The sequence below is a fragment of the Eubalaena glacialis genome, chromosome 1 (assembly GCF_028564815.1).
Source record: "Eubalaena glacialis isolate mEubGla1 chromosome 1, mEubGla1.1.hap2.+ XY, whole genome shotgun sequence".
NCBI lineage: Eukaryota > Metazoa > Chordata > Mammalia > Artiodactyla > Balaenidae > Eubalaena > Eubalaena glacialis.
Genome location: NC_083716.1, coordinates 207,980,401 through 208,006,990, shown reverse-complemented (window position 1 = coordinate 208,006,990; position 26,590 = coordinate 207,980,401). Strand labels below are relative to the sequence as shown.

The 26,590-nt window shown below is 38.8% G+C and overlaps 1 protein-coding gene across 7 annotated transcripts in view; it reads right to left on the bottom strand.

Moving 5' to 3' along the window:
* The window catches only part of ABI2 (abl interactor 2), a 90,290-nt gene extending 65,558 nt beyond the window's left edge, over window positions 1-24,732 (bottom strand). For 5 of the 7 annotated variants that reach the window (XM_061186618.1, XM_061186633.1, XM_061186640.1 and 2 more), the window contains exon 1: window positions 24,382-24,731. In XM_061186618.1, coding sequence (XP_061042601.1) covers window positions 24,382-24,498 — 117 coding nt within the window. In that variant the 5' untranslated portion in view covers window positions 24,499-24,731. Of the gene's footprint in view, window positions 1-24,381 lie in introns of all 7 variants that reach the window. The other 2 variants (XM_061186625.1, XM_061186653.1) reach the window with 1 other exon arrangement.
* Between the last annotated feature and the right edge of the window lie 1,858 nt (window positions 24,733-26,590).

Sequence of the window (26,590 nt, the reverse complement as noted above, 5' to 3'; positions counted from 1 at the left end):
AAACACGTTCTCTGCACTCAAGAAGATTTTAGTCCAATACAGAGAAAGGCATATAAAACAGAAAATGTCAATGCAGAATGGTCAGGGATATGAATGCCATCCAACTAGGAACACTATCTTAGATGACCATCCAAGTGGAGTCTCACAGAATGGAGTTAATCCTGCCAAGCAGGAGTAAGAGAAGATATTCCAGGCAGAGCAAACAGCCTACACAAGGGCACAGAGGCATGAAAAAGATTCTTGAATCCAGAAAACATGTAAGTTTGGTATTATTAACATATCATCAGTTCACTACTGTCCCTACTTTAAGACTGAGACATGTGCTGAAATTTAAGATTAGTATAGTAACTAACCGTTTTCTTTCTCACAAAATTGTTAAGAAATTAAAATATCACATATAATTAACCTAGTAAGGTCATGGCAGAGTCATAGCACCTGACTCAATAATGGGGCTGAGGAGAGGGGAGTATTCTTAGATTACCTATTTACTGAGCTTTCAATTCTGCATTCCAAAAAATCTTGTTACTAAACCAAATTGAAAAGAAAGGCTCCATCACTAAATCTCACAGAAATTAAAGTAATAGCTTCTAAAATATATGCCAATCATTATATACAAATAGAAAAATTTTGCCAGAAGACCATACAAAATATTAGAAATATACTTATGTCTTCAGAATTGTTCAAATATTAATTTCTATGATGCCTAAAAGGGAATATATTCATTTGCTTCCAAACTCCTGGATGGAGAATGCAGTCTACAAAAAAAAGTATGGCATTCAAATTAGAATGAGTCATACAAGTCATAGTGAAAAATAGCAAAGCACAAATAGATAAACATGGACAGTTCACCAAGGAAAGAACACAAGACAAACATGAACATGGGAAAACATTCAGTCACACAAATGATAGGGGGAAAAAAATGACAGAAACAAAGCACCATTTTTATCAAGTAATTAACAAGAAAAAAGTTTTAAAGAACATACCTGCATCGTTTTAAATTTGCTTTGTGGTTATCTTGCATTGGTAGACGAAGAAAGAGAAGCACAAGCCAAGAATGCCAAATACTCTTACGAAAGGAAAAGTAATACTGAACGTGCCAGGAGACTGCAGAAATCAAGAGAAAGGACTATTTTAAGAGGACAACATGGTCATGCTACTAAGAAGAAAGATGAGGTCAGAAAAGCATCCAGTAAACAGCTGTGGCAATATGGAATTGCTTGATGAATTTTTAAAAAGCATTTTTAGCTGAGTAGTAGTGTAGAAATCAGATCAGCATGAATTTTAAGAATTGAGATGGACGCTGGGAAAGCAGCCCTAAGGTCCACAGAGCCATGGTTCATTAGAGATGCCACTTAGATGTACAACAGGAACTACCAAGGGGAAAGCTGGATGTAGGAGTCCGAAGCTCAGGAGAGAGGTCAGAGTGGGAAATAAACACTTGTCATTGGTGTATAGATAGTACTTACAGCATGAACCTAGAAAAGGATACCCGAGGAGTATAAATGCAAATCTGAGAATTCATCCCTGGGGCATGCCAACATTTCGAGGAAGGACTCTCCTAAAGAGAAGCCAGCAAAGGGAGAACAAAGGAGCAGCCAGTGAGGTAGAAGGAAAGCCTGGGGAATGTGTAATCATGGACTTAAGAGAGGAAGATATTCAGGGGAATGTTTTCCTTCAGCTGAGTTGAAAGCTGCTGAGCAAAAAAACAAGATGAGAACAAAGACATGGATCCAACATGGTGCTCATCAATGACCTTGACAAGTGACACCTCAGGGGACAGACTATCAGGTGGAGAAAGAACTAAGTTTGAGTACCTCAAACCAGAGGACAAATCAACATGGACTCCTGTCCTCAGAGGAATATGGATGATCTTCCCCCAAGGGGATCATTTGTACTTGCCTTGGAAAGATGAGTCTGATCTGGATGCACAGATGTCTAAGGTGAGACAGGACGTACACAGTTTGCCCAGCCAAGGAACCACGGAATCAGGTCTCCTGGGAGGAGCAAAAACCAGGTGAAGCAGAGAGCACATGGCGGGGAGTTGTGGGTAATACAGCTTGAGCTTCAGTAGAATCCGGTCATGGGTATCTGGAGCTAGCTGGAGGCCCTGAATTCCTGCTCTGGCAGGAGGACCTGCCCTTGAGGAACATGGTGATGGGAATGGGAGAGCCCAGGGAAGAAGAGAAGCTGAATGTGTATATGTTGTGAGGCAGGGTCCGTGGAAGGGGGCCAGAGGGAGAAGAGGTGCCTGGAAGGAGGACCAGTCTGCCAATCTCCTTCTTCCTTCAAGTGCCAATGCCGGCTCTCACCACCTGAGGACATCCTTCTGGAGCCTTTCCAAGGGCATAGTTTAGAGGTCCATCCTCCCCACTCCCATAAGGCCCATGCTGACTCTGGCACAAAAAAATGCTGCCTCTAGGGCAAACTGTTTCTAATTCTCACCTGAACAGGTCCCGTTGGTATTTACAACTGCTTCATGATTTCTCTTTCATTCTGAAATCCTACAACACCCGACTTGTATTGAGTGTCTCCTGTATGCCAGATGACTAAGCACATACCAGCATGAGTACTGAGTGGAGGAGGTGGTGGGTGGCAGGCCTCTCCTGGGTGGAGAGGGTGGCCTTGTGGGTTTCAGTCTGATGCTCCCACAGGTGTCGGTGGTTGAGTCACCTCCCTCACTCTTTATCCCACGTTCTCTGGGAATTCTCTGTGAATTCTGTGAAACTGTCCTCTCTTCACTATACACTTGGGCCCAGCATGTCCATCCTAGGTGTTTTACGTTCCATTACCTTTTCCTTGTTTGGGAGCTTTCATTCTACAGATTAAAAATATTTTTTTGAAATTAAAAAGAAAGAAGAAAAAAACAATTGAAGAAAGCACATAGACAACTCTTTGTAAAATGTTTGGCCATACAGCAAATTAAAGAAATGGAACCAGCTAGAAGAGAATATAGTGTTAAAGAAAGGTTTATTTTAAGGTGGGAAATACCAGAGCAGTTTTACATGCTGAGATAAACAATCTAATGAGACAGGAAAGGTGGAAGAGGCAAAAGGGTTTAAGGAAAGGAACAAAATATTTGAGAAGGGGAGAGCTCAAATGGAGTGACTAGTCTTTGACTGGAGGAGGACAGTTCTTTTAGAAACTGTCATCTTTGGAAAAAAGAAAAAGGAGAAAGTTGCTGCAGTTAAAAGGTTTATAGATTTTAATCTGGGAAGATGAAGATTTAGTCTAGTAGCTTTAATCTCTGAAGTATGAGGCAGGGCAATATATAAAAATGAAGAGGGCAGAGAGATTTGTGGATATAAAAAGAGACAGATAAAAAAAAAAAGAGAGACATGAAGATAAGACATATTTATCTCAGGGCTTCCCTGGTGGCATAGTGGTTAAGAATCCGCCTGCCAATGCAGGGGACACGAGTTCAAGCCCTGGTCCGGGAAGATCCCACATGCCGCGGAGCAACTAAGCCCATGTGCCACAACTACAGAGCCTGTGCTCTAGAGCCCGTGTGCCACAACTACTGAAGCCCACGTGCCTCGAGTCTGTGCTCCGCAACAAGAGAAGCCACCACAATGAGAAGCCTGCGCACCACAACAAAGAGTAGCCCCCGCTCGCCGCAACTAGAGGAAGCCTGCACTCAGCAACGAAGACCCAATGCATCCATAAAAAAATAAATAAATTTATTTTTAAAAAAAATACCATTCTCAATTCTATCTTACTAAAGAAAAAGAAAAAAAAAGACATATTTATCTCAGAAAGTGAAAAACAGGGAGGATTAAATGAGATCATGTATGCCAAGAATTTAGCACAGAACTTGGCACAATAGAAGAGCTCAATAAATGATAGACCTTTTTCTGTTATCTGATCTCCAGATGTAGAAAATCTTTTAAATATAAAGCAATGGTCAGGAAGGACAACTACGATCTCCAAAACTGCTATATAAAAGTTTTTAAATAATATAATAAAGCTTCAAAATATAAACAAGCAAATCAAAACCCAACACCCAACAGGGTAACAAACATGTAAATTTAAATACACAAATTTAAGACAGATAATTTAAAAGCAACTCTGTAAACGACAGTTATATTGAAAAGACGAGCCACAAACTGGTTTAAAATATCTACAAAACATATTTGATAAAGAACCAGCATCCAAAATACGCACGGAATTCTTAAACCTCAACAATAAGAAAACAATCAAATTTTTTAATGGACAAGAGATCTGAACAGATACCTCACCAAAGAAGATATACAGATGGCAAATAAGCATATGAAAAGATTCAACATTATATGTCATGAGGGAATTTCAAACTAAAACAACAAGATACCACTACACACCTATTAGAACAGCTAAAATCCAAAACACTGACAACACCAAATGCTGGAGAGGAAGTGGAAGGAGAACTCTCACTCATTGCTGGTGGGAATGCAGAATGGTACAGCCACTTTGGAAGACAGTAAATACACTCTTACCATATGATGCAGTAACCATGCTCCTCAGTATTTACTCTTACCATATGATGCAGTAACCATGCTCCTCAGTATTTACTCAAATGAGCTGAAAATTTATGTTTATACAAATTTTGCACAAGGATACTCTTATCATATGATCCAGCACTTGGTATTTTCCTGAAAGTGCTAGAAACTTATGTCCACACAAAAACCTATATATAGATATTTATAGAAGCTTTATTCATAATTGCCAAAACTTAAAAGCAACCAAGATGTCCTTGAGTAGGTAAATGGAGAAATAAACTGTGGTACATCAAATAACTGAATACTATTTAGCACTAAAAAGAAATGAGCTATCAAGCCATGAAAAGACATGGAGGAATAATAAATGTATATTACTAAGTGAAAGAAGCCAATCTGAAAAGGCTACATACTGTATGAGTTTAACTATATGACATTCTGAAAAAGGCAAAATTATGGAGACAGGAAAAAAGATCAGTGGTTGCCAGGAGTTTGTGGAAAGGGAGGGAGGGATAAATAGGTGGAACCCAGGAGATTTTTAGGGCGGTGAAACTATTCTGTATAATACTGTAATGGTGGGTACATGTCACTATACATTTGTCAAAACTCATTGAATGTGAAACACCGAAAGCAAACCCTAATGTAAACTACAGACTTTAGTTAATAATTACAATATTGGTTCAGCTTTGATAATGTACCACACTAGTGCAGGATGTTAATAAAAGGGGCAACTGGGCGTAGCGGTTTAGGGGTATATGAGAACACTCTGTATTCCATTTTTTTCTGTAAAACTAAAACTGATCTAAAATAAAAACCCCACAACCAACATTCTTATAAGACAGCTCTATCCCAGCTACCTTCTGTTCTACTTATTTAGCCCATAGAGGGGAAAAAAAATCAGTATTTTTGTCCCTCCAAACTCTAGAAGTACTAGGTCCTCCCAATACAGCTTCCTCTCTTTGCTCCATTCCAGTAGGATTTAACCTTCAGAATTTTCTCAAGAAAAGTCAGGCAGGGCTTCCCTGGTGGCGCAGTGGTTAAGAATCCACCTGCCAATGCAGGGGACACGGGTTTGAGCCCTGGTCCGGGAAGATCCTACATGCCGCGGAGCAACTAAGCCCGTGCGCCACAACTACCGAGCCTGCACTCTAGAGCCCGCGTGCCACAACTACTGAAGCCCGTGCGCCTAGAGCCCGTGCTCCACAACAAGAGAAGCCACCGCAGTGAGAAGCCCGTGCACCGCAACTAAGAGTAGCCCCTGCTCACCGCAACAAAGACCCAACGCAGCAAAAGAAAAAAAAGAAAAGTCAGGCAACAATTTTCATGCCTACTCCCATATCATGCCCAGTTCACACTAGAGTCAGGATCTACTCAGATCTCTCTCCCTGTGCACAGCTCAAGCATTTCTACAGATTAGCAAACCTCAAACTGGGGATGAAATCTCAATCCTCCTTTTTAGTAGACAACCCCAATTTCTATGACTGATTTTCATAAACCTCTCCTGATGTATGTGGATATGAGGCAGAAGCACAGCACTTCCACCACCCTCTTATAAGAAATCTTTACTCGTTTACATACACATATGTAAATGAATGGATATATATACCTATGTATATGTATGTTTATGGATATACAGAGAATAAGGGGTTGAAAAGCAGTCTCATCTCTCAGCAGGTCCTATACGAGTAACATAACAGCCTTTATTAAAACACAGAGGTAACTGTTAAATATTGTCCTTAACTTTGGAGCCTGAACTATATAACACCAGGACAACAAAATAAAGTCTCATTTAATATCCTCTTACACAAATAATTAGAAACCATATAAATGTCCAACAACAGGGAAAGAGTTACATAAATTTGGCACAACTATATCATAAGATATTTAGTATTAAAAACTGTTTATGGGACTTCCCTGGTGGCACAGTGGTTAAGAAACCACCTGCCAATGCAGGGGACATGGGTTTGATCCCTGGTCCAGGAAGATCCCACATGCTGCAGAGCAACTAAGCCCGTGTGCCACAACTACTGAGCCTGCGCGCCACAACTACTGAAGCCCACCCGCCCGAGAGCCTGCACGCCCCAACTACTGAGCCCACGCACCTCAACTACTGAAGCCTATGCACTCTAGGGCCCGCGTGCCGCAACTTCTGAGCCTGTGTGCTGCAACTACTGAAGCCCACGTGCCTAGAGCCCATGCTCCACAACAAGAGAAGTCACTGCAATGAGAAGCCCACGCACTGCAGCCAAGAGTAGCCCCCGCTCGCCGCAACTAGAGAAAGCCTGCGTGCAGCAACAAAGACCCAATGCAGCCAAAAAACAAAAACAAAAACACAACAGGCTCTGCCTTTCTGTTTGCTTTAGAGTTTTCATTCTGTTTTCCTTTATAGTCATCTTCTACACTGTCTCCTGGCCAAAACAAACAAACAAACAAAAAATAACTCAGTACAGGAAAGCAGTATTAAAGATAGTATTATCTCTTTCTTGTTCAGCATCTATTACTGTTTTTCTGGTTAAAGAATTCCGCATTCACGTGGCAAATTCAGTTCACGGCAGTTGACTCCCATTCTCCCTCCACCTTACCCATGCCATAGGTATGGACACAAGACCCAAGCTTACCTAAAGTACACCAATCCTTTGGACACTGTCTGATTTAGAGGACATCGATTCAAGTTAAGCCAGTAAGAGTCTTCTCTGGAACTTTTCTAACAGATTGGAAAATATTATTTAGCAAAGGTTGCTGTGGTGGCCACAGAGACACATGTTCTGACCTCCCTTCAAGAGACCATGCTTTAGGGAGCCCAGGTGACTGACAGCCACCAGCTGCACCTTTAGAGATGGTGCTCATGCTGAGTCACACTTCTCCTAAGAAATGTATTATTCGTGAATAACAAAGTATAGATCATACTTGAAAGTAATTACCCTGATTTTGGTCCTTACTGGTTTCATAAATGATATCAGCAACAAGAGGCAAAAGAGACTAACAAGGATCCTATTTAATCCCTGTGTTGGGTCAACATTTTCAACTCAGAAGTATCCTGATCTTGGAGTCATGCCCTCAAATACTGGCCCAGTCTCTGGTTTGCCAAGCAAACTTCCCTTTCTGCATGGTGGGCTCATCATCTGTTGCTTCTTACCTAGCCCATATAATGAACCCAATTCTACTGATCCCCAGGCAATTTGTTATTCTGAATCAGCTCATCCCTAGTATCTAAATTCTCCTTTATACTCCTCTTGCTGAACTGCTACTTTGGCCTGTTCGTACCTCTCTGTGCTTACCATCTCTGTCCTCCATCACCTACAGTGTTCTAATTCTTCTCCCCTCACATTTACAGCTCCTCAACTGTCCTAACCTAAAAACAACTAAATTTGTTTCCCCTCATCATATCCCACTTCCCCTTTCCAGCTTCTCAAAACTCTAAGTGAAAAAATCCTCTCCACCCAAAACTGCACCTTGTGTTTAAAGCATTCTTTATCTTCTTACAAATCAGAACCTTTGTCATTCATGACTTTATACGTGGCAATACAAATCATTTTTAAATCATTTAAAAGTTTTCTTAAAATCCTAACACAAGATATAGCAACTGAATAGAAAACTTACAAGTGCCTTAAGTGTAAAATCGCTTCAATTTCTAAATACCTAAATCTATATGTACCAGTACATGTACTGTATATGTATAGAGAGTGTCAGTATATATAAATATACTACATATTCTATATTAAGAATATAAGCTATATATTGTTCTAACTATACAGATGAAAAAGGTTAATTCTTTCAGATCAAGCAAGGTATGAATTTGGGATCTTTGTGTAGATTCTACAAATGAGAGAAACTATAGGTGGAATTCTCTAAAATTTTTCAGTGGGTAGAGGTTTAAAAGACTCAAAGTATCAATAGGAAGATGCCTATCCATGCCCACCCTATCCCCACACACACCACTCCTCCACACACACAGAGCCAGAAAAAAGAACAGGCAAGAACTTAGATCAGAAACAAAGCTCCCTATGATTTGTAAGTTATCATGTAGCAATTATAAATGATGTAAGCCTGCTATTAAGAACCTTCCCAAGAGGGTTTTCTATCTCGAAATGTGATCTGGAGACATTTTTACTGATAAAATTAAGATGTCATTCATAGGAAGTCAAGTGAAAATGTAAATCAGTGAAAATTCATCTATCTGCTTGGGAATTAGAAGATAAGTTCATATGGGATTGAGGGAACTATAAAGACATATGTAAAAGACTGAAAAATTGTATTTAACGTGTCATAGCGGATAGCATTTTTATCTGAGGAACATTCCTTCCATCTTGATTAAAAAGAGAAAAGAAACTTCTCTCCACCTCATACCCAGGGTGTGACCTACACTAGGCCAATTCTAATACTTTTGCCCATTCTAGGCCACAGTGATTTTCTTCCAGAGAAATACAGATACATCTCTGGATTTTTTCCAACTGATTCTAGAAGAGAGAACTTTCCTTTCCTCTTATCGCAGATGTATGAGGTCTGAAACATACGTAAGGCTATCTCACAGTGCATGGAGTATGCCTATCTGAAAGGACAAAGCCAACATGCAGAAAGAAACAGAAATGAGAGAGTTTGAGTCCTTGATGCCAGCCATTCCTGCTTTTTCACATGGCTTAGTTAGTAACTAATACATTCACATTTTTGTTATTTGTGATTGGGCAGGAGGAGGTGCTGACTGAAGAGGAACTGACCACCACACTCAAGGTACGGTGCACGCCTGCTGAGGAGTTCAGAGAGTTTAAAGACCAGGATGGATGGGGAGATGATAAAAGGGAAGAGGACAGCCTGACAATCACAAGTGTCACTAAACTCAAAACATCATGGAGACAGCTTCTTGGGGACAGTGTTTTGTTCACCCTGCAAACCTATGCCACAGACTTAAAAACTGAGCAAGATTTATTCAGTAATAAGGAAGTCTACGCCAAACTCAGCTGGAAGGAACAGAACGCTTCACGGGTTTCTTATGATCAGAAGATGACCTTACACCAATTGTTGGAACTGACAAGTTAGCAAGGTTCCCTGTTGCCTGAAGGAGCATCATTATGGAAAAGAACATTATTCTAAGCTGATATTCACTGACGCTTGAAAAGGAAAATCTGGACCTTTTGCTTTGCTTTTCGTATTAAACACCAAGAGAAAAAGTTAAAAAAAGTTTTTTCAAATTGAGCTTCTGTCACTTGAAGCCAACGAATCCTAAAACACTTAAAAGTGTTACTTTTAATAGCTTAATATATACTGGCTTCAGTTCTCAGTAACACGGCATCTTTAAAACAGTTATGTCATCTACCTAGACAACCTATGTATATGCTAATTGGAAACAATTGAGGCAGATAAACTTGATATTCACCTCCACCCCTAAAGTATCAGTGGAGAGAAAAACAAGGTTACTTTAGAAATAAGACAAAAGATCACAGACTAATCTTTTCGAGATTCAAAAAATAAAGTTATTTGCTGAGATTGCGGTTGGCTATTTCAGGAAAACCTATCACTAAAGCCAAAGTGAGGTTTCTAGAAAATGATGAGGATAATAGAAAAGATAGGGCATTTGGGTCCTTATTCTAGCTCTGCTACTATCTTACCAGGTCATAAATAACTCACTTATACTCTCAAGAAATCAGTTACTACTTGTTACATTGGAAAGTCTAGACTATTACATCATTTTCAGCAATAAAATACCATGATTCTTTTCTGGAATTTGGAAGTAGGTCATTTTAGATTCAACTATACATGCTTATCTAAAAAGTGACAGATCCCAAGTTTTATAATAGTATCTATTTTAGATTAGGAAAAAAATAAGTCTGGTAAATCTGACATCAAATTTGTTTCTTAAAACAGACAAAAGTTTTAAAAACACTTTCCTTATTACTTAAAGATGCTCTCTTTTACTCAGTTGCCTTTCTAAACACATTTCAAGTATGGGAGAAAATATTTGCAAATACATGACTGATAAGGAGTTAATATCCAAAATATATGAACAGCTCATACAACTCAGTATTGAAAAAACCCAATTAAAAATGGGCGGGAGACCTGAATAGACATTTTTCCAAAGAAGACATACAAATGGTCAACAGACACATGAAAAGATGCTCAACATCACTAATCATTCAGATATGCAAATCAAAACCACAATGAGATATCACCTCACACCTGTCAGAAAGAAAAAAAAAAAAAAAAAAAGACCACAAATAACAAATGTTGGCAAGGATGTGGAGAAAAGGGAATCCTTGTACACTATTAGGAGGAATGTAAATTGGTGCAGCCACCGTGAAAAACAGTAAAGAGACATTTTAAAAGAATATAAAACCACAAAAAAGGGAAAACAATTTTAGAAACTCAACCCAAGAGGTCCAAATCTGACTAATAAAAACACAAAAAGAGAAAACGCAGCAGAAACATCATACAATTTTTCAGAGTTAAAGAATATAAGACTCCACTAAATGTACTCATCAAATGCTTAGTACAACTGATGGAAAAAGACCAATAGCAAAAAACATCATCATGAGGAATAAATGATTCTACAAGCCTCCAGACAGGGAGAGGAAAAAAAAAAACATATATAAAAAAAAAAATCAGGAAGCAAAATGGCACCTGACTTCTCAAAAGCAACACCAAAAGCTAACAGAAAATGTAGAAAATAGAAGAATGTTTTTACAATCTGAGAGCAAATTATTTCCAATCTATAATTCTTCACCAATCAAACCAGCAATCTAGTGAAAGTTGAATAAGATTTTCAGCACACTTTTTTTTTTTAACTTTCCATGTACCCTTTCTCAGGAAGCACTGGAGGATGTACATCCTCAAAACAGAAAGGCAAGAAAGGAGGAAGCATGGAATCCAGAAAATAGAATCTACATCAAAGAGGCAAAGGAAAATCAAAGACCAATGGCAAAGAAAATTTCTGAGATGAGAGCTGGGTTAATAATTCATACAATCCATATTGGAGAAGAACAGCCAAGGGCTCCAAGAAATATGCTTCCTGGGGGAGGAAATAAAACTGATATTGGGAGACAGTTCTCCACGGTTCTTCTGCATTTTGTACATTGCAGTGAGCAGAGGCACTGATGGCCTTTGTTCAACTATCTTTTCAAGTATGTTTGTACAGAAAACAGTCTTAGAAGATAAAGAGTATCTCCCTCTGGAGCAAAGGGCAGGTATTTTTACTGACCTACATAAAAGATTCAGGTTCCCTAAATTCAGGGTTCCTCCCAATAATGCAACCCACTGCATGTGCAGATATCACCTGGCCTTCCTCATGTCACACTGAGATCAGGGGTTTTAGGAATAAGCGGAGTGCAAGAAAATGCTGATACTCTGGCTAATGTTATTGCTGTGAGTAATAAAGTCTTATGTCTCTGACACAGGAGTCTCATGTCTTCTGCCACAGCAGCCATAAAACTGTGGCTAGCTAGCCTGTTAGGTCGAAAATAGCGTTAAATTTCAGACCCTTCACAGTTTTTGACAACTGATAGATCACTAATATGCTTTAATATATTGAGATAAGATTTATACATCCAGGGGAAAGTTTAGAGATGAAACAGAGATAGATACATAAGTAATTAAGCCTTCGAAGAAGTGAGGTAATTATTAGCCCCAAGGAAAAGAAAAAATTTGCTTAGGAAAGGAAATAAAATCACCAGTCCACTGTATGATTCAGCTGTGAATATTTACATAGATATAATGGACACAATAAATCCAACTGCTAGAAGTTATGTTGACAAGATGGGAAAAAGTATAGGAAAGTGAAGTCACCATTTCTCATAGCAGAATTATCTAAAACTTTAAAAATAGCAACATGAACATGGACACGTGGAGGTAAAAATCAGAAGAAACATAAAAGTTGAAAGAGTCTCCAGACTGAGGGAAATCGGAAGTAAAGGTGGTACTCTTTCTTTTTTTTTTTTTGGGGGGGGGTGGTGGAGGGTGTAGACACTGAATAGAATTACAATGTTGGAAATAATCAAATCTGTGTAATTCAATGTGGCAGTCACTAGGCACATGTGCCTATCGAGCACTTGAAAGGTAGGTAGTAGAAATGTAAAATTTAAATTGAATTTCAATTAATTTAAATTTCAGTAACATATAAGATCAATATACAAAATCAATTGTATATATAGTAATAAACAATGCAAAAATGAAATTAAGAAATCAACTCCATTTACAATAGGATCAAAAAGAATAAAATACTTAGAAATCATTTTAAAAATAGAAGTATAAGACAGACACTGAAAACTACAAAATGTTATTAAAATAAATTAAAGAAGAACTAATTAAGTGGAAAGCCATCCCATGTTCATTGATCAGAAGACTTAATGTAATTAAGATGGCTCCCCAAGTTTATCTACAGATTCAATACAATCCCAGTCAAAATCCCAGCAGCCTTTTTGGCAGAAATTAACAAGGCATCCAAAAATTCATATGGAAATTCAAGGGATGCAGAGTAGCTGAAATAATCCTGAAAAAGAACAAAGTTGGGGGACTTCCCTCGTGGCCCAGTGGTTAAGAATCCGCCTTCCAATGCAGGGAATGCGGGTCCGATCCCTGGTGGAGGAACTAAGCCTGCGCGCCGCGACTACTGAACCCGCGCACCACAACTAGAGAGCCCACGCGCCACAACTAGAAAGAAGCCCGCATGCTGCTACAAAGAGCCTGCATGCCACAACTGAGGCCCGACACAGCCAAAAATAAATAAATAAATAAATTTTTTTTTTTTTTTTTAAAAAGGACAAAGTTGGAGGACACATACATCAAAATTTCAAAACTACAAAAGTACAATAATCAAGACTGTGGTACTGGGGTAAGGATATACATGGATAAATGGATTAGAATTGAGAGTCCAGAAACAAAACAATACCTTTATGGGAAATTAATTTTCAAGAAAGGTGCCAAGATAATTCAATGGCGAAAGAAAAATCTTTTCAACAATCAATGCTGAGATGAATACATATGCACATGCAAAGGAATAAATATGGACCCCCTACCTCACAACATATCAAAAATTAACTCAAAACAGATCAAAGATCAAAATGTAAGAGTTAAAACTATGACTCCTAGGAGGAAGCACAGGAGTAAATCTTTGTGACCTTGGATTAGGTGATAGTTTCTTAGATATAATACCAAAAGCACAGAGAAAAAGAAAAAATAGATATGTTGGACTTCATTAAAATTAAAAACTTGTGCGTCAAAGGACACCACCAAGAAAATGAAAAGAAAACCCACAGATGGAAGACAATACTGTCATCCCTCAGTATCTTTGGGCGATTGGTTCAGGACTCCCTGCAGATACCAAAATCCACCATTGCTCAAGTCCCTTATATAAAATGGCATATCCATTTTATATAACCTCAGCATCCATGGGTTCTGCATCCTCAGATTCCGTATCCTCGGGTTCTACCAATTTGATCTGCAGTTGGTTGAATCCACAGATGCGGGACCCGTTGATGGTGGGTGACTGTATTTGCAAATCATATATCTGATAAGGGGCCTGTATCCAAAATATATGAAGAATTCTTACAATTAGAAAATGAAAAGACAAACAATCCAATTTTTAAATGTGCAAAGGATTTGAATAGACATATCTCCAAAGAAGATATACCAATGGTCAATAAACACATGAAAGGATACTCAACATCATTAGTTGTTAGGAAAATGCATATCAAAACACCAAAAAGCCACGTCACACCCACTAAGATGGCTGTAAGCAAAAAGACAGTAAATAACAAGTATTGATGAGGATGTGGAGAAACTAGAACTCTTGTACAATGCTAGTGGGAATGTAAAATGGTACAACCAGCTTCGACAACCATCTCACAGTTCCACAAATAGTTAAATATAGTTGCCATATGACCCGACAATTCCATTCTTAGGTATATACCCAAGAGAAAGAAAAAATATATGCCTACATAAAAACGTATACATGAATGTTTATAACGTCAGCTGTTAATATATGTTCTGGTAGCATTATTCATAATAGCCAAAATGTAGAAACAACTCAAAAATCCATCAACTGATGAATGGATAAAAAAAATGTAGTATAGTCACTCAGCTACAAAAAGGAATGAAGCATTGATACATAATACAACATGGATGAACCTTGAAAACATGCTAAGTGAAAAAAAATCGATATAAAAGGCCACATAGCATATGATTCCATTTCTATGAAGTGTCCAGAACAGACAAAAAAACCCCAAAAAGTATATTAGTAGTTGCCTAGATATAGGTAGCTGGGAGGATAAGAGGTGGTAACTCAGTGGTATGGGGTTTCTTTTTGAGGTAATGAAAATGTTCTAAAAATTAACTGTACTTATGGTTGCATATATCTGTGAAGATACTAAAAACTCCTGAATTATACACTATAAATGGGTAATTAAATGGTATGTGAATTATCTCTCTATAAAACTGTTATTTTAAAAAAAGACAAAATGATACACTGACATATTACTATATAGTGAACCTTGAAAACATTATATTAAATAAAAGAATGCAGACACAAAAAATCACATATTGTCTGATTCCATTTATATGAAGTGTCCAGAATAGGCAAATTCATAAAGACAAAAAGATTAATGGTTGCCAGGAGGCAGAGGGAGAGGGGGATGGGGAAATGACTGATAAAGGGTACAGGCTTCTTTCTGGAGTGATGAATATGTTCTGGAATCAGATAGTGGTGACGGTTGCACAATCTTGTGAATACACTAAAAACCCACTAAACTGCATACTTTAAATTGGTGAATTTTACAGTATGTGAAATATATCTCAATTCAAAAAATTTAAATGGCCACAAATGGCTACTGTACTAGACAGCACAGCCATAGAGGGTGCCTAAATTCAAAGCAGCCTTCCATTAGCGAGAAACAGACTTTTGTTTTCAGCCATTTGGGAAGTAGGGGCTGGGAAGAGAGCAGGAACAGACAAATTTAAGAGTAGCAAAGAAGTGCTAAACATTTGGACTGTAATTGCTTAAAACTTTTAAATATAAATTCAGATGAAAGTCCAAAAGCTATAGCCCAGGGATGCATGACTTCAAAACAGTGTTTAACCTCTATGGGCATAAGCTTCTGAGTTTATAAAAAGAAAATTAACTACAACAGCATTTCCCAGACTGTGCTGTAGTTCTTATTAATAGCTACTGGGCATCCAAAAACAGTTTTGAGGACTAATACATTTTGTGAAATACTACATGTAGGTAAGTTAAACAGGTTTCTTTACTGCAAGACTTCCCAGAACACTTGAAATGATATTGTGTTTTGTAGGTTCAAAAGGGGCACATTATGCAGTAACTACTTTACAACAAATATTTTTACATATTACACAATGCTGGTTTGGGAAATATTGAACTATGTGAGTTATAATGGTTCCACCAGCTTCAGAGCTATATGAGTTCGATCCCTGGCCCGGGAATATCCCACATGCCACAGAGCAACTAAGCCCATGTGCCACAACTACTGAGCCTGTGCTCTAGAGCCCGCGTGCCACAACTACTGAAGCCTGCGTGCCTAGAGCCTGTGCTCTACAACAAGAGAAGCCACGACAATGAAAAGTCCACGCACCACAACGAAGAGTAGCCCCAGCTTGCTGCAACTAGAGAAAGCCTGCACACAGCAACAAAGACCCAACACAGCCAAAAATAAAAACAAATGAATAAATTTATAAAAACAAAAACGAACAAACAAAAAAACCTATGGGATGCAGCAAAAGCAGTTCTAAGAGTGAAGTTTACAGCAATACAATCCTACCTCAAGAAACAAGAAAAATCTCATATAAACAATCTAACCTTACACCTAAAGGAACTAGAGAAAGAAGAACAAACAAAAACCAAAGTTAGTAGAAGGAAAGAAACCATAAAGATCAGAGCAGAAATAAATGAAATAAAAACAAAGAAAACAATAGCAAAGATCAATGAAACTAAAAGCTGGTTCTTTGAGAAGATAAACAAAACTGACAAACCTTTAGCCAGACTCATCAAGAAAAAGAGGGAGAGGACTCAAATCAATAAAATTAGAAATGAAGAAGGAGAAGTTACCACAGACACCGCAAAAATACAAAGCATCCTAAGAGACTACTACAAGCAACTCTATGCCAATAAAATAGACAACCTGGAAAAAAAGGACAAATTCTTAGAAAGGTATAACCTTCCAAGACTGAACCAGGAAGAAATAGAAAATATGAACAGACTAATCACAAGTAATGAAATTGAAACTGTGATTAAAAATCTCCCAACAAACAAAAGTCCAGGACCAGATGGCTTCACAGGTGAATTCTATCAAACATTTAGAGAAGAGCTAACACTCATCCTTCTCAAACTCTTCCAAGGAACTGCAGAGGAAGGAACACTCCCAAATTCATGGTAGGAGGCCACCATCACCTTGATACCAAAACCAGACAAAGATACTACAAAAAAACAAAATCAGAGAGCAATATCACTGATGAATGTAGATGCAAAAATCCTCAAGAAAATACTAGCAAACAGAATCCAACAACATATTAAAAGGATCAGACACCATGATCAAGTGGGATTTATCCCAGAGATGCAAGGATTCTTCAACAGATGCAAATCAATGAATGTGATACACCATACTAACAAATTGAAGAAGAAAAACCATATGATCATCTCAATAGATGCAGAAAAGGCTTTTGACAAAATTCAACACCCATTTATGATAAAAACTCTCCAGAAAGTGGGCATAGAGGGAAACTACCTCAACGTAATAAAGGCCATATACAACAAACCCACAGCAAACATCATTCTCAATGGTGAAAAACTGAAAGCATTTCCTCTAAGATCAGGAACAAGACAAGGATGTCCACTCTCACCACTATTATTCAACATAGTTTTGGAAGTCCTAGCCACGGCAATCAGAGAAGAAAAAGAAATAAAAGGAATACAAATTGGAAAAGAAGAAGTAAAACTGTCACTGTTTGCAGATGACATGATACTATACATAGAGAATCCTAAAGATGTCACCAGAAAACTACTAGAGCTAATCAATGAATTTGGTAAAGTTGCAGGATACAAAATTAATGCACAGAAATCTCTTGCATTCCTATACACTAACAACGAAAGATCAGAAGAGAAATTAAGGAAACAATCCCATTCACCATTGCAACAAAAAGAATAAAATACCTAGGAACAAACCTACTTAAGGAGACAAAGGACCTGTATGCAGAAAACTATAAGACACTGATGAAAGAGATCAAAGATGACACAAACAGTTGGAGAGATATACCATGTTCTTAGATTGGAAGAATCAATACTGTGAAAATGACTATACTACCCCAAGCAATCTACAGATTCAGTGCAATCCCTATCAAATTACCAATGACATTTTTTACAGAACTAGAACGAGAAATCTTCAAATTTGTATGGAGACACAAAAGACCCTGAATAGCCAAAACAATCTTGAGGGAAAAAAATGGAGCTGGAGCAATCAGACTCCCTGACTTCAGACTATACTATAAAGCTACAGTAATCAAGACAATATGGTAGTGGCACAAAAACAGAAATATACATCAATGGAACAGGAGAGAAAGCCCAGAGATAAACCCACACACCTATGGTCAACTAATCTATGACAAAGGAAGCAAGGATATACAATGGAGAAAAGAGAGTCTCTTCAATGAGTGGTGCTGGGAAAACTGGACAGCCACGTGTAAAAGAATGAAATTACAACATTCCCTAACACCATACACAAAAATAAATTCAAAATGGATTAAAGATCTAAATGTAAGACCGGACACTATATTAACTCTTGAGGAAAATATAGGAAGAAGACTCTTTGACATAAATCACAGCAAGATCTTTTTTGACCCACCTCCTAGAGTAATGGAAATAAAAACAAAAATAAACAAATGGGACCTAATGAAGCTTAAAAGCTTTTGCACAGCAAAGGAAACCATAAACAAGACGAAAAAACAACCTTCAGAATGGGAGAAAATATTTGCAAACGAATCAACGGACAAAGGATTAATCTCCAAAAACTATAAACAGCTCATGCAGCTCAATACAAAAAAAACAAACAACCCAACCAAAATATGGGCAGAAGACCTAAAAAGACAGTTCTCTAAAGAAGACATACATATGGCCAAGAGGCACATGAAAAGATGCTCAACATCACTAATTATTAGAGAAATGTAAATCATATCTACAAAGAGGTATCACCTCACACCAGTCAGAATGGCCATCATCAGAAAATCTACAAACAACAAATGCTGGAGAGGGTGTGGAGAAAAGGGAACCCTCTTGCACTGTTGGTGGGAATGTAAATTGATAGAGCCACTATGGAGAATAGTATGGAGGGTCCTTAAAAAACTAAAAATAGAACTACCATATGACCCAGCAATCCCACTACTGGGCATATACCCTGAGAAAACCATAATTCAAAAAGACACATGCACCCCGATGTTCACTGCAGCACTATTTACAATAGCCAGGACATGGAAGCAACCTAAATGCCCATCGACAGACGAATGGATAAAGAAGATGTGGTACATATATACAATGGAATATTACTCAGCCATAAAAAGGAATGAAATTGGGTCATTTGTTGAGACATGGATGGATCTAGAGACTGCCATACAGAGTGAAGTAAGTCAGAAAGAGAAAAACAAATATCGTATATTAACGCATGTATGTGGAACCTAGAAAAATGGTACAGATGAACCAGTTTGCAGGGCAGAAGTTGAGACACAGATGTAGAGAACAAACATATGGACCCCAGGGGGGAAAGCGGGGGGTTGGGGGGTGGGGTGAACTGGGAGATTGGGATTGACATTTATACACTAATATGTATAAAACAGATAACTAATAAGAACCTGCTGCATTAAAAAAATAAAATTAAAAAAAAAATTCTGATGTGTTAAATCACCTCAATCTATGGAAATTCAATCTCCCTAATTCAGCCTGATGTTCACTTGCATGGTTCACTCCTCTCTGTGGAGGTAAAAGACAAAAGTTACAGGGAAGGATGCAAACATCAGTCCTCAAATTTCTACCTTCTCCTTCTTCATTCTAGGTACGTTTAACATTATTCTATTTGTGAGAACAAACAGAAGTTAAATACAAACCTCCTTTCTGTATACTCTATGACCATTCATAAAAAACAAAGACTACCACCATTAAAAGTCTCTTTTTAAAGCAAGGTATAAAGGTAATATAGAACATGAACATAATATTTTTAAAATATATCATATGTAGATGTACATGTCAAAAAGATTTAAAAGTATAAATACCAGATGTATATTCAAAATGATTAGGCAATTTTAAGTTTCTTCCTTAATATTTATTTGTATTTTCTAATAATTTTTCAACAATGAGCATGTATTTTAATGGTTTTTATTAAGAATTTACAATCTTTGTATCATTTTAGTAACTACTTTTTAATGAAACTGACTAGTAAGCCATGATTCTGTTATCCCCTTATAAACCCTTCCTGCAATTTTTAATGAATTCTGAGAGTATCCTTGCTGATAATGAGAAAAAAGGAAAGCTATTAATGACATCTTTCCCATTATTCAAAAGAAAGATTTCAGATAAAACATTAAGGTAAATTCTTTTTTTTTTTTTTTAAATCTTCATTGGAGTATAATTGCTTTACAATGTTGTGTTAGTTTCTGCTGTATAACCAAGTGAATCAGCTATACGTATACATATACCCCCATATCCCCTCCCTCTTGCATCTCCCTCCCACCCTCCCTATCCCACCCCTCTAGGCAGTCAAAGAACCGAGGTTATCTCCCTGTGCTTTGCGGCTGCTTCCCACTAGCTATCTATTTTACATTTGGTAGTGTATATATGTCCATGCCACTCTCTCACTTTGTCCCAGCTTACCCTTCCCCCTCCCCGTGTCCTCAAGTCCATTCTCTACCTCTGCATCTTTATTCCTGTCCTGCCCCTAGGTTCTTCAGAACCTTTTTTTTTTTTATATTCCATATATTATGTGCTAACATTCAGTATTTGTTTTTCTCTTTCTGACTTACTTCACTCTGTATGACAGACTCTAGGTCCATCCACCTCACTACAAATAACTCAATTTTTTTTTATGGCTGAGTAATATTCCATTGTATATATGTGCCACATCTTCTTTATCCATTCATCTGTCGACGGACACTTAGGTTGCTTCCATGGCCTGGCTATTGTAAATAGTGCTGCAGTCAACACTGTGGTACATGACTCTTTTTGAATTATGGTTTTCTCAGGGTGTATGCCCAGTAGTGGGATTGCTGGGTCGTATGGTAGTTCTATTTTTAGTTTTTTAAGGTCCCTCCATACTGTTCTCCATAGTGGCTGTATCAATTTACATTCCCACCAGCAGTGCAAGAGGGTTCCCTCTTCTCTACACCCTCTCCAGCATTTATCAAAACATTAAGGTAAATTCTTAATTTCTGTTCTTCTGAGCAAAGCCATTTTACTGGATGACTTTGTTCTTAATCTAAACAATGGACAATGGGATTTTACTATGTATCTATGTGAATTAGCACTCACAAAAAAGAATAACTTTCTTTTACCTAAGAAAAGGAAAAATATAAATATGAACAAGTTGGTTTTTCAGACTTACTTTAGGAAAGTAACAAATATAATCTTATTTCATCCACCAAAGCATTAAAGCAACCCATGTTATTATAAAATTCTCCATTTGTAAATATGTAGATTCCAAGTTAATCAAAAATGTTTTAAAAGTTTCTGGACACTCCTTAGATTAGGAATTAATGTTTATATTTATAAATGAAGGAAAAAAAAAACACACAGGTCTTACATATATCTCCAAAAAGTCCTTAACAATAACTTAAATCCTTTTTACAGGAAAGAAAATCAATCAGGGAAGCAGGAAACTGTAGTTATAACTTTTTATCATCACATTTTAGAAAAAATATTTTGACTATCACTTTTTCTAGAGGTTGAAATAAAACAGAATCATCTAACTTTTTACTAAAGATGATTTTTAAATTTCTAATGTTAACTGCATTAGTAACCTGGAAAACTACTACTTACAACCTTGCTGTACCTGTAGATTGTATTTGTGTGTTAATACAGGTAATATTTGATCACTCCTAATGCCAACAGATAACATTTCTGAAGGACATTTTCATGATAGAAATAATTTAAACACGGTATGTTTGTTTTCAGAAGGACAGCACACCATTTTCCTTCCTTTGTTCAATCTTCACACTAAATATAATCCACATTTAGAATATTCTTATTTACCTTATTTTTTTATATTCCCATGCATAAAACCAGCTATTTAAGGACACTGAGCAAAGAACCTTATCATTTGTTACTTATGATCAGTAGATTTGCCTTTTTTCTGCTTTACAGGCAAAAATTATATTTCCACAAAATAAAATGAGTGTTGGGTGAGTTAACTTGAGCTAACGGTTAGGACATGATGCTATAATAAGGCTAAATTGACCATTTGATCACCGATCCCACCAAATGACTTTTCATCTATCGCAGGGTCACAGGCAGCATCGAAACTCCTGCTGGTCAGTTTGCTGGTCACCAAGAAGAGCCAGGCAAATGAGCAGCTGGGTCAGCACAAATCCACTATCACCATCTTCCATTCATCAACTTTACCACAAACAAATCATGTAAGAGTTGTCATCTGGGGAGAGATCCCCAACAATATACCCAATCTTAACACAGATGATAATCTAAGAGGTAAAAGTGTAAAGTTTATTTTAGATGCTAAGTTGAAGAAATAAGATATTTTAAAACCCAAGTCCATTTCTATTAGCCAGTATTTATACTTTGAATTTTAAAATACCATCCCATTAAATTCTGAGTCCCATTGCTAAGACAAATGATGGCAGTAACATTTTTCGCTCTTGAACTGGAATAAATGTATAAAATATATAAAAAGATGACAGTTGTTGATCCCTTTACTCTCTCAGCTTTATTAATTCAGGTACTTTTACCTTTATGTAACAACTGTAATATAAGAGGAACTATACCTTCAAATTACAATAAAAATTATCTTCCAAAGGGAGAGAAATCTGTTTCTTTCTTTTTTTTTTTTTTAATTTAGTGGTGATAACCGCAACCCAATCAGTTTTCCACCCTCAATTTCTCTTCTGACCTGTAACTCTTTCTCATAATATGTTGCACAAGGGATTGTAATTACAACTTCAGTCCTTTTAATTTGCCTCTCCTAGAGACTGAATTCCCAGAGTGAGGACAGCATAGCTTCTTCCTTCTTCCCACCTGCAGCCCATTAAGAGTATAAACTGACACACTACATGGTATTCATTTGCTCACAGATCAGCCTTTCCTACTAACTACACTATGAGATTCTGTGGACACAAGGTATGAATCATCAACACTTGACACAGTGCCAGGCTATAGAAGACTTTCAAATGTATTTAGTGAAAAATTGAGCATCTTAACCTTTGAATCTCTCCTACCACACTCAGTATCAGCAAAGCACCCTATGAATATGGACAATTATACTTTTTGTATGAATCTTTGACCCAAGTCACATTCTTTCTTTTCCTACTAGCCATACTTTCAACTGCCTCTTTGGAGGGAAAAGCCTTGGGTTATGTCTGATTTATTCTCCAATACAAATATTCCCTACAAGAAAATATAGAGTTCAGGATATGTCTAATCAAGCAAAATCTCACAATACTATCCTTGATTAACCATGTATGTGGTCCTTACAAAATTTATGAACCTGTAAATTTCAACACCTATTTTTTTTTGGTTTACACCAAGACTTGAGAATGCTTCTCAATACAGCTGATGTTAAGAAGGATGCCTGGAGAGATGGAGGTGGGAACAGGAAAAAAAGACCATAGTTAAGGAACAATTTAATGTATTTCTTCCATTTCCACCTTCATCCTAAGAGAATTTAAATGGGAAGGGAAAAAATGCAGGTAGAACCTGTGACTCAGAATAAGCTATAAAGAAAACAAAAGATACTGACTTTGCAAACTGTGCGTCTTAAACCATCCTTTCAAATAATTTTTAAAGAGGAATTTTTTTTTAATCCACAGAATCTTTTGCTTCTTCCAGGAGCAGCTGGATTTCATCTCACCCAATATCCCCCGCCTCCATACACATACATACAGCGCTACCACTGAGTCCCTGTGCCAAACCAATCATCACAGGAAAAACTAAACCATGAGGATCATTTCCTAATTCTCTCTGAAAAATAATCCCCAAATTTTTCCCCACAGGCAAATTACCTGTTCTAATGGGATTGGGGGGAGGTGGCGGGACGGAAGAGTTCATTATCATGCAGCTTCTCATTCTCTATAGGGAGAAAAATGGCATTAACTTCCAACAAGGGACAGCTACTCTTATACTGTATCCCCAGTTAGAACCTAAAAACAAGCAAAAAAACAAAAAAAACAAAAACCGATCTTTTGATGCATTCAAATGAATAGAAAGCTGAGACAGTTTACTTTGCAGCAATATAAACCCTTAAAAATCTTCCAGAGCTTGGGGGATGGGGGTGACCCATCAATCCCCCCACACCCTTGCCATATGGGGGAGCAGGATTCTGTCAAATAGAAAATGCCACTCTCCGCCTCCTCCGCCATCCCGAAAATTGACTGGCACCGAGTGCGGAGGCGGCCGAGGGAAGAAGCGAGGAGGCGGGGGACACACCACACACACACACACACACCACACACCCGCACCGAGGGCTGATTCATGGCTTTTTAAAATGTTTTAAAGCTACAATTTCCTCCAACCGAAGAATTCTCACCCATTCTCCAACCCCAGCTCCCACCATGCTCCTCCCCCCCTACATGGGGGTCAGCTGGACTGTGTCCCAGCCGCGGCCTCGACCCCGCGCGTCCTACGCCCCCAGGCGCGCGGCCCCCGGCCGGGGGTCCCCCACGCGCCCTCACCACCCCGAGGCCCGACGCGCCCAGGCCGGGAGACGCGTCGCACCTGGATGTAGTTGTTCTCGCAGTAATCGGCCACCCGTTCCAGATTCGTGTAACTGTCGAAGAGGGCCCGGCGGCCCCCCGGGATTTCCTCCTCCAGCAGCATCTGCAGCTCCGCCATCTTCACATCCTCCTCCTCCTCATACAGACCGCAGAGGCAGTGGCGGCAGCAGCGCCAGGGAAACCCAAGACCGGGAGAGGAGGAGCGGCGGCGACGGCGGCAGCAACCGTGAGGAGCGAGAAACACTCCCCGCCAGCGACAGGGGAGGGGGCAGCAGGAACGGGGGCGGGGCGCGAGCCGACGGACTCCGAGGACGGTCACCGCGGCGACGGCCGGCACGGCGCGCGCACGCGCGCTCGCCTCCCTCCGCCTCCGGGAGCCCGAAAAAGATTCCCACCCTTGGTCCCGCCGCCCGCCCCTCCCCCACTTCCGGCGTCTCCTAGCGACCGCGGGAGTGGGGGCCGGGATGCGCGCGGGAGTAGCGCGCGCAGTTAACCCTTCGGCCCCCGCAGGTTGCGTGGCTAGAGAAGCGCCCCCGGCTGTCTTTGTTAGTCCGGCGTGAACGCCCACCCGGCTCCGCAGTCTTTTGGCCCGCGTCTTCAGCGACTCCCCTCGGCGTTATCCTCAACCTGGGGCCCAACCCCATGGTCATGGGCCTGAGGGATAACATCAGCCCACTAAACTTTCATGCAGCTTTAAGTGCCGCCCCACTTTTCATTTTTCTCTTCATCTTTGACCTCATCCATCCTCTCTGGTACAGATAAGTAAATTTCAATTTCCTAATCCCAAATTTCCTGTCCTTCGCCTTTTTTGCACCTGTTTGCCCATTGACACCGTTTCCCCCTGCCAGGTTAGCCTCTGTTCTGTTCTCCTTTGACCATCCTCCGGACTTAAGCTTTTTGCGCTTGCCCTCTTTGCTTCGCTTCCTCAGTGACAACCTTTTCTGTCATTTCTCTGAGTCTGTCAACTTGACTTTTTTCTTCGTCTATTCCGTGTTTAAAGTTTCGAAAACGGTTTTGCTGGTACTTTCATTCCTCACAGGGCTGTTACATGGGTAAAATAAAAGTTTAAAGCACCTTGGGAAACGATAAATGACACAAAAATTCAAGGTAGATCATTTTGATCTTGCAGTTATTATTCTGTTATTCCTTAGATACTATATCTTTTTTTCCTAAATCTGACTACTCCACACAATGTAATCTTAAAAAACTAAAATTCCTGACAACTGCTGAGATATTATAAAGTCCATGACCTTTATTTGTACTGTGGAAAGTCAAGGTTGACTACATTTGCAGTTTAGAGCAAGATTCATTATTTCAACTCTTGTATTTGTGATCTCTTGGCCCTCCTACAGTGATTTTTTTTCCCCCTCTTTTTTTTTCTTCCCAGATAATGAGGAAACTATATTATACTTTCTCAAAAAATCACTTTAATGCCTTACCATTACACATTTCTGGAGCAATCTCTGATGATGTTATATTGGCTTTATTATATACACATTAGCAAATTGTGTTGAGTTTTCTCTGTGGAACCCAAATTAAAGGATACTGAAAATGTTGTTCCAGTCCAGCTAGTTTTGTTCTTAACCACTTTAAACATCTTCCGTATTAGTGGTTCTCAAACTTAAGTGTGAAGAGCTCTTTAAAATGAAAGCTGCAGGGTCACACTCTAGAGATTCATTAGCTTTAGTGATGGAATGGAGTAGTTACTTAAATGGCCCATAAACATGCTTCAGGGATTAACATATTAGATCAAGCAAACTTTTCTTTCGGACTAAAGTTCAGTGAATCAAAGGGTACTGTTGAGCTGTGAGAAGTCCACCAGGGTCAGTTAAATGCTAAACAGACTCTTCCCCCATTAGTTGTTTCCACCTAGCATTCTTTCAAATACCGCTTAGCAATTAGCCCAATAAACAGTTCTCCCCAGAGGGACGATTCATCATCCTAGGTATCACTGCATGAAGATTCTAGTATGCACTTTCTCAAATTAATATGTGACTTATTTGGATCTTAGCTTCCTTATCTGAAAAATCAAAGGGTTAAACTCAGGTCAGTTCTCAAACTTCTGAGTGGATTGCAATCACCTGCAGGGCTTGTTGAACCACAGGATCGCTAGGCCCCAGCCCCAGACTTTCTGACTCAGTTGATCTGCCCCACTTCATAGTTCTAACAAGGTCCCAGGGGGTGCCAATGAAACTGCCCTTCTGGCTCTG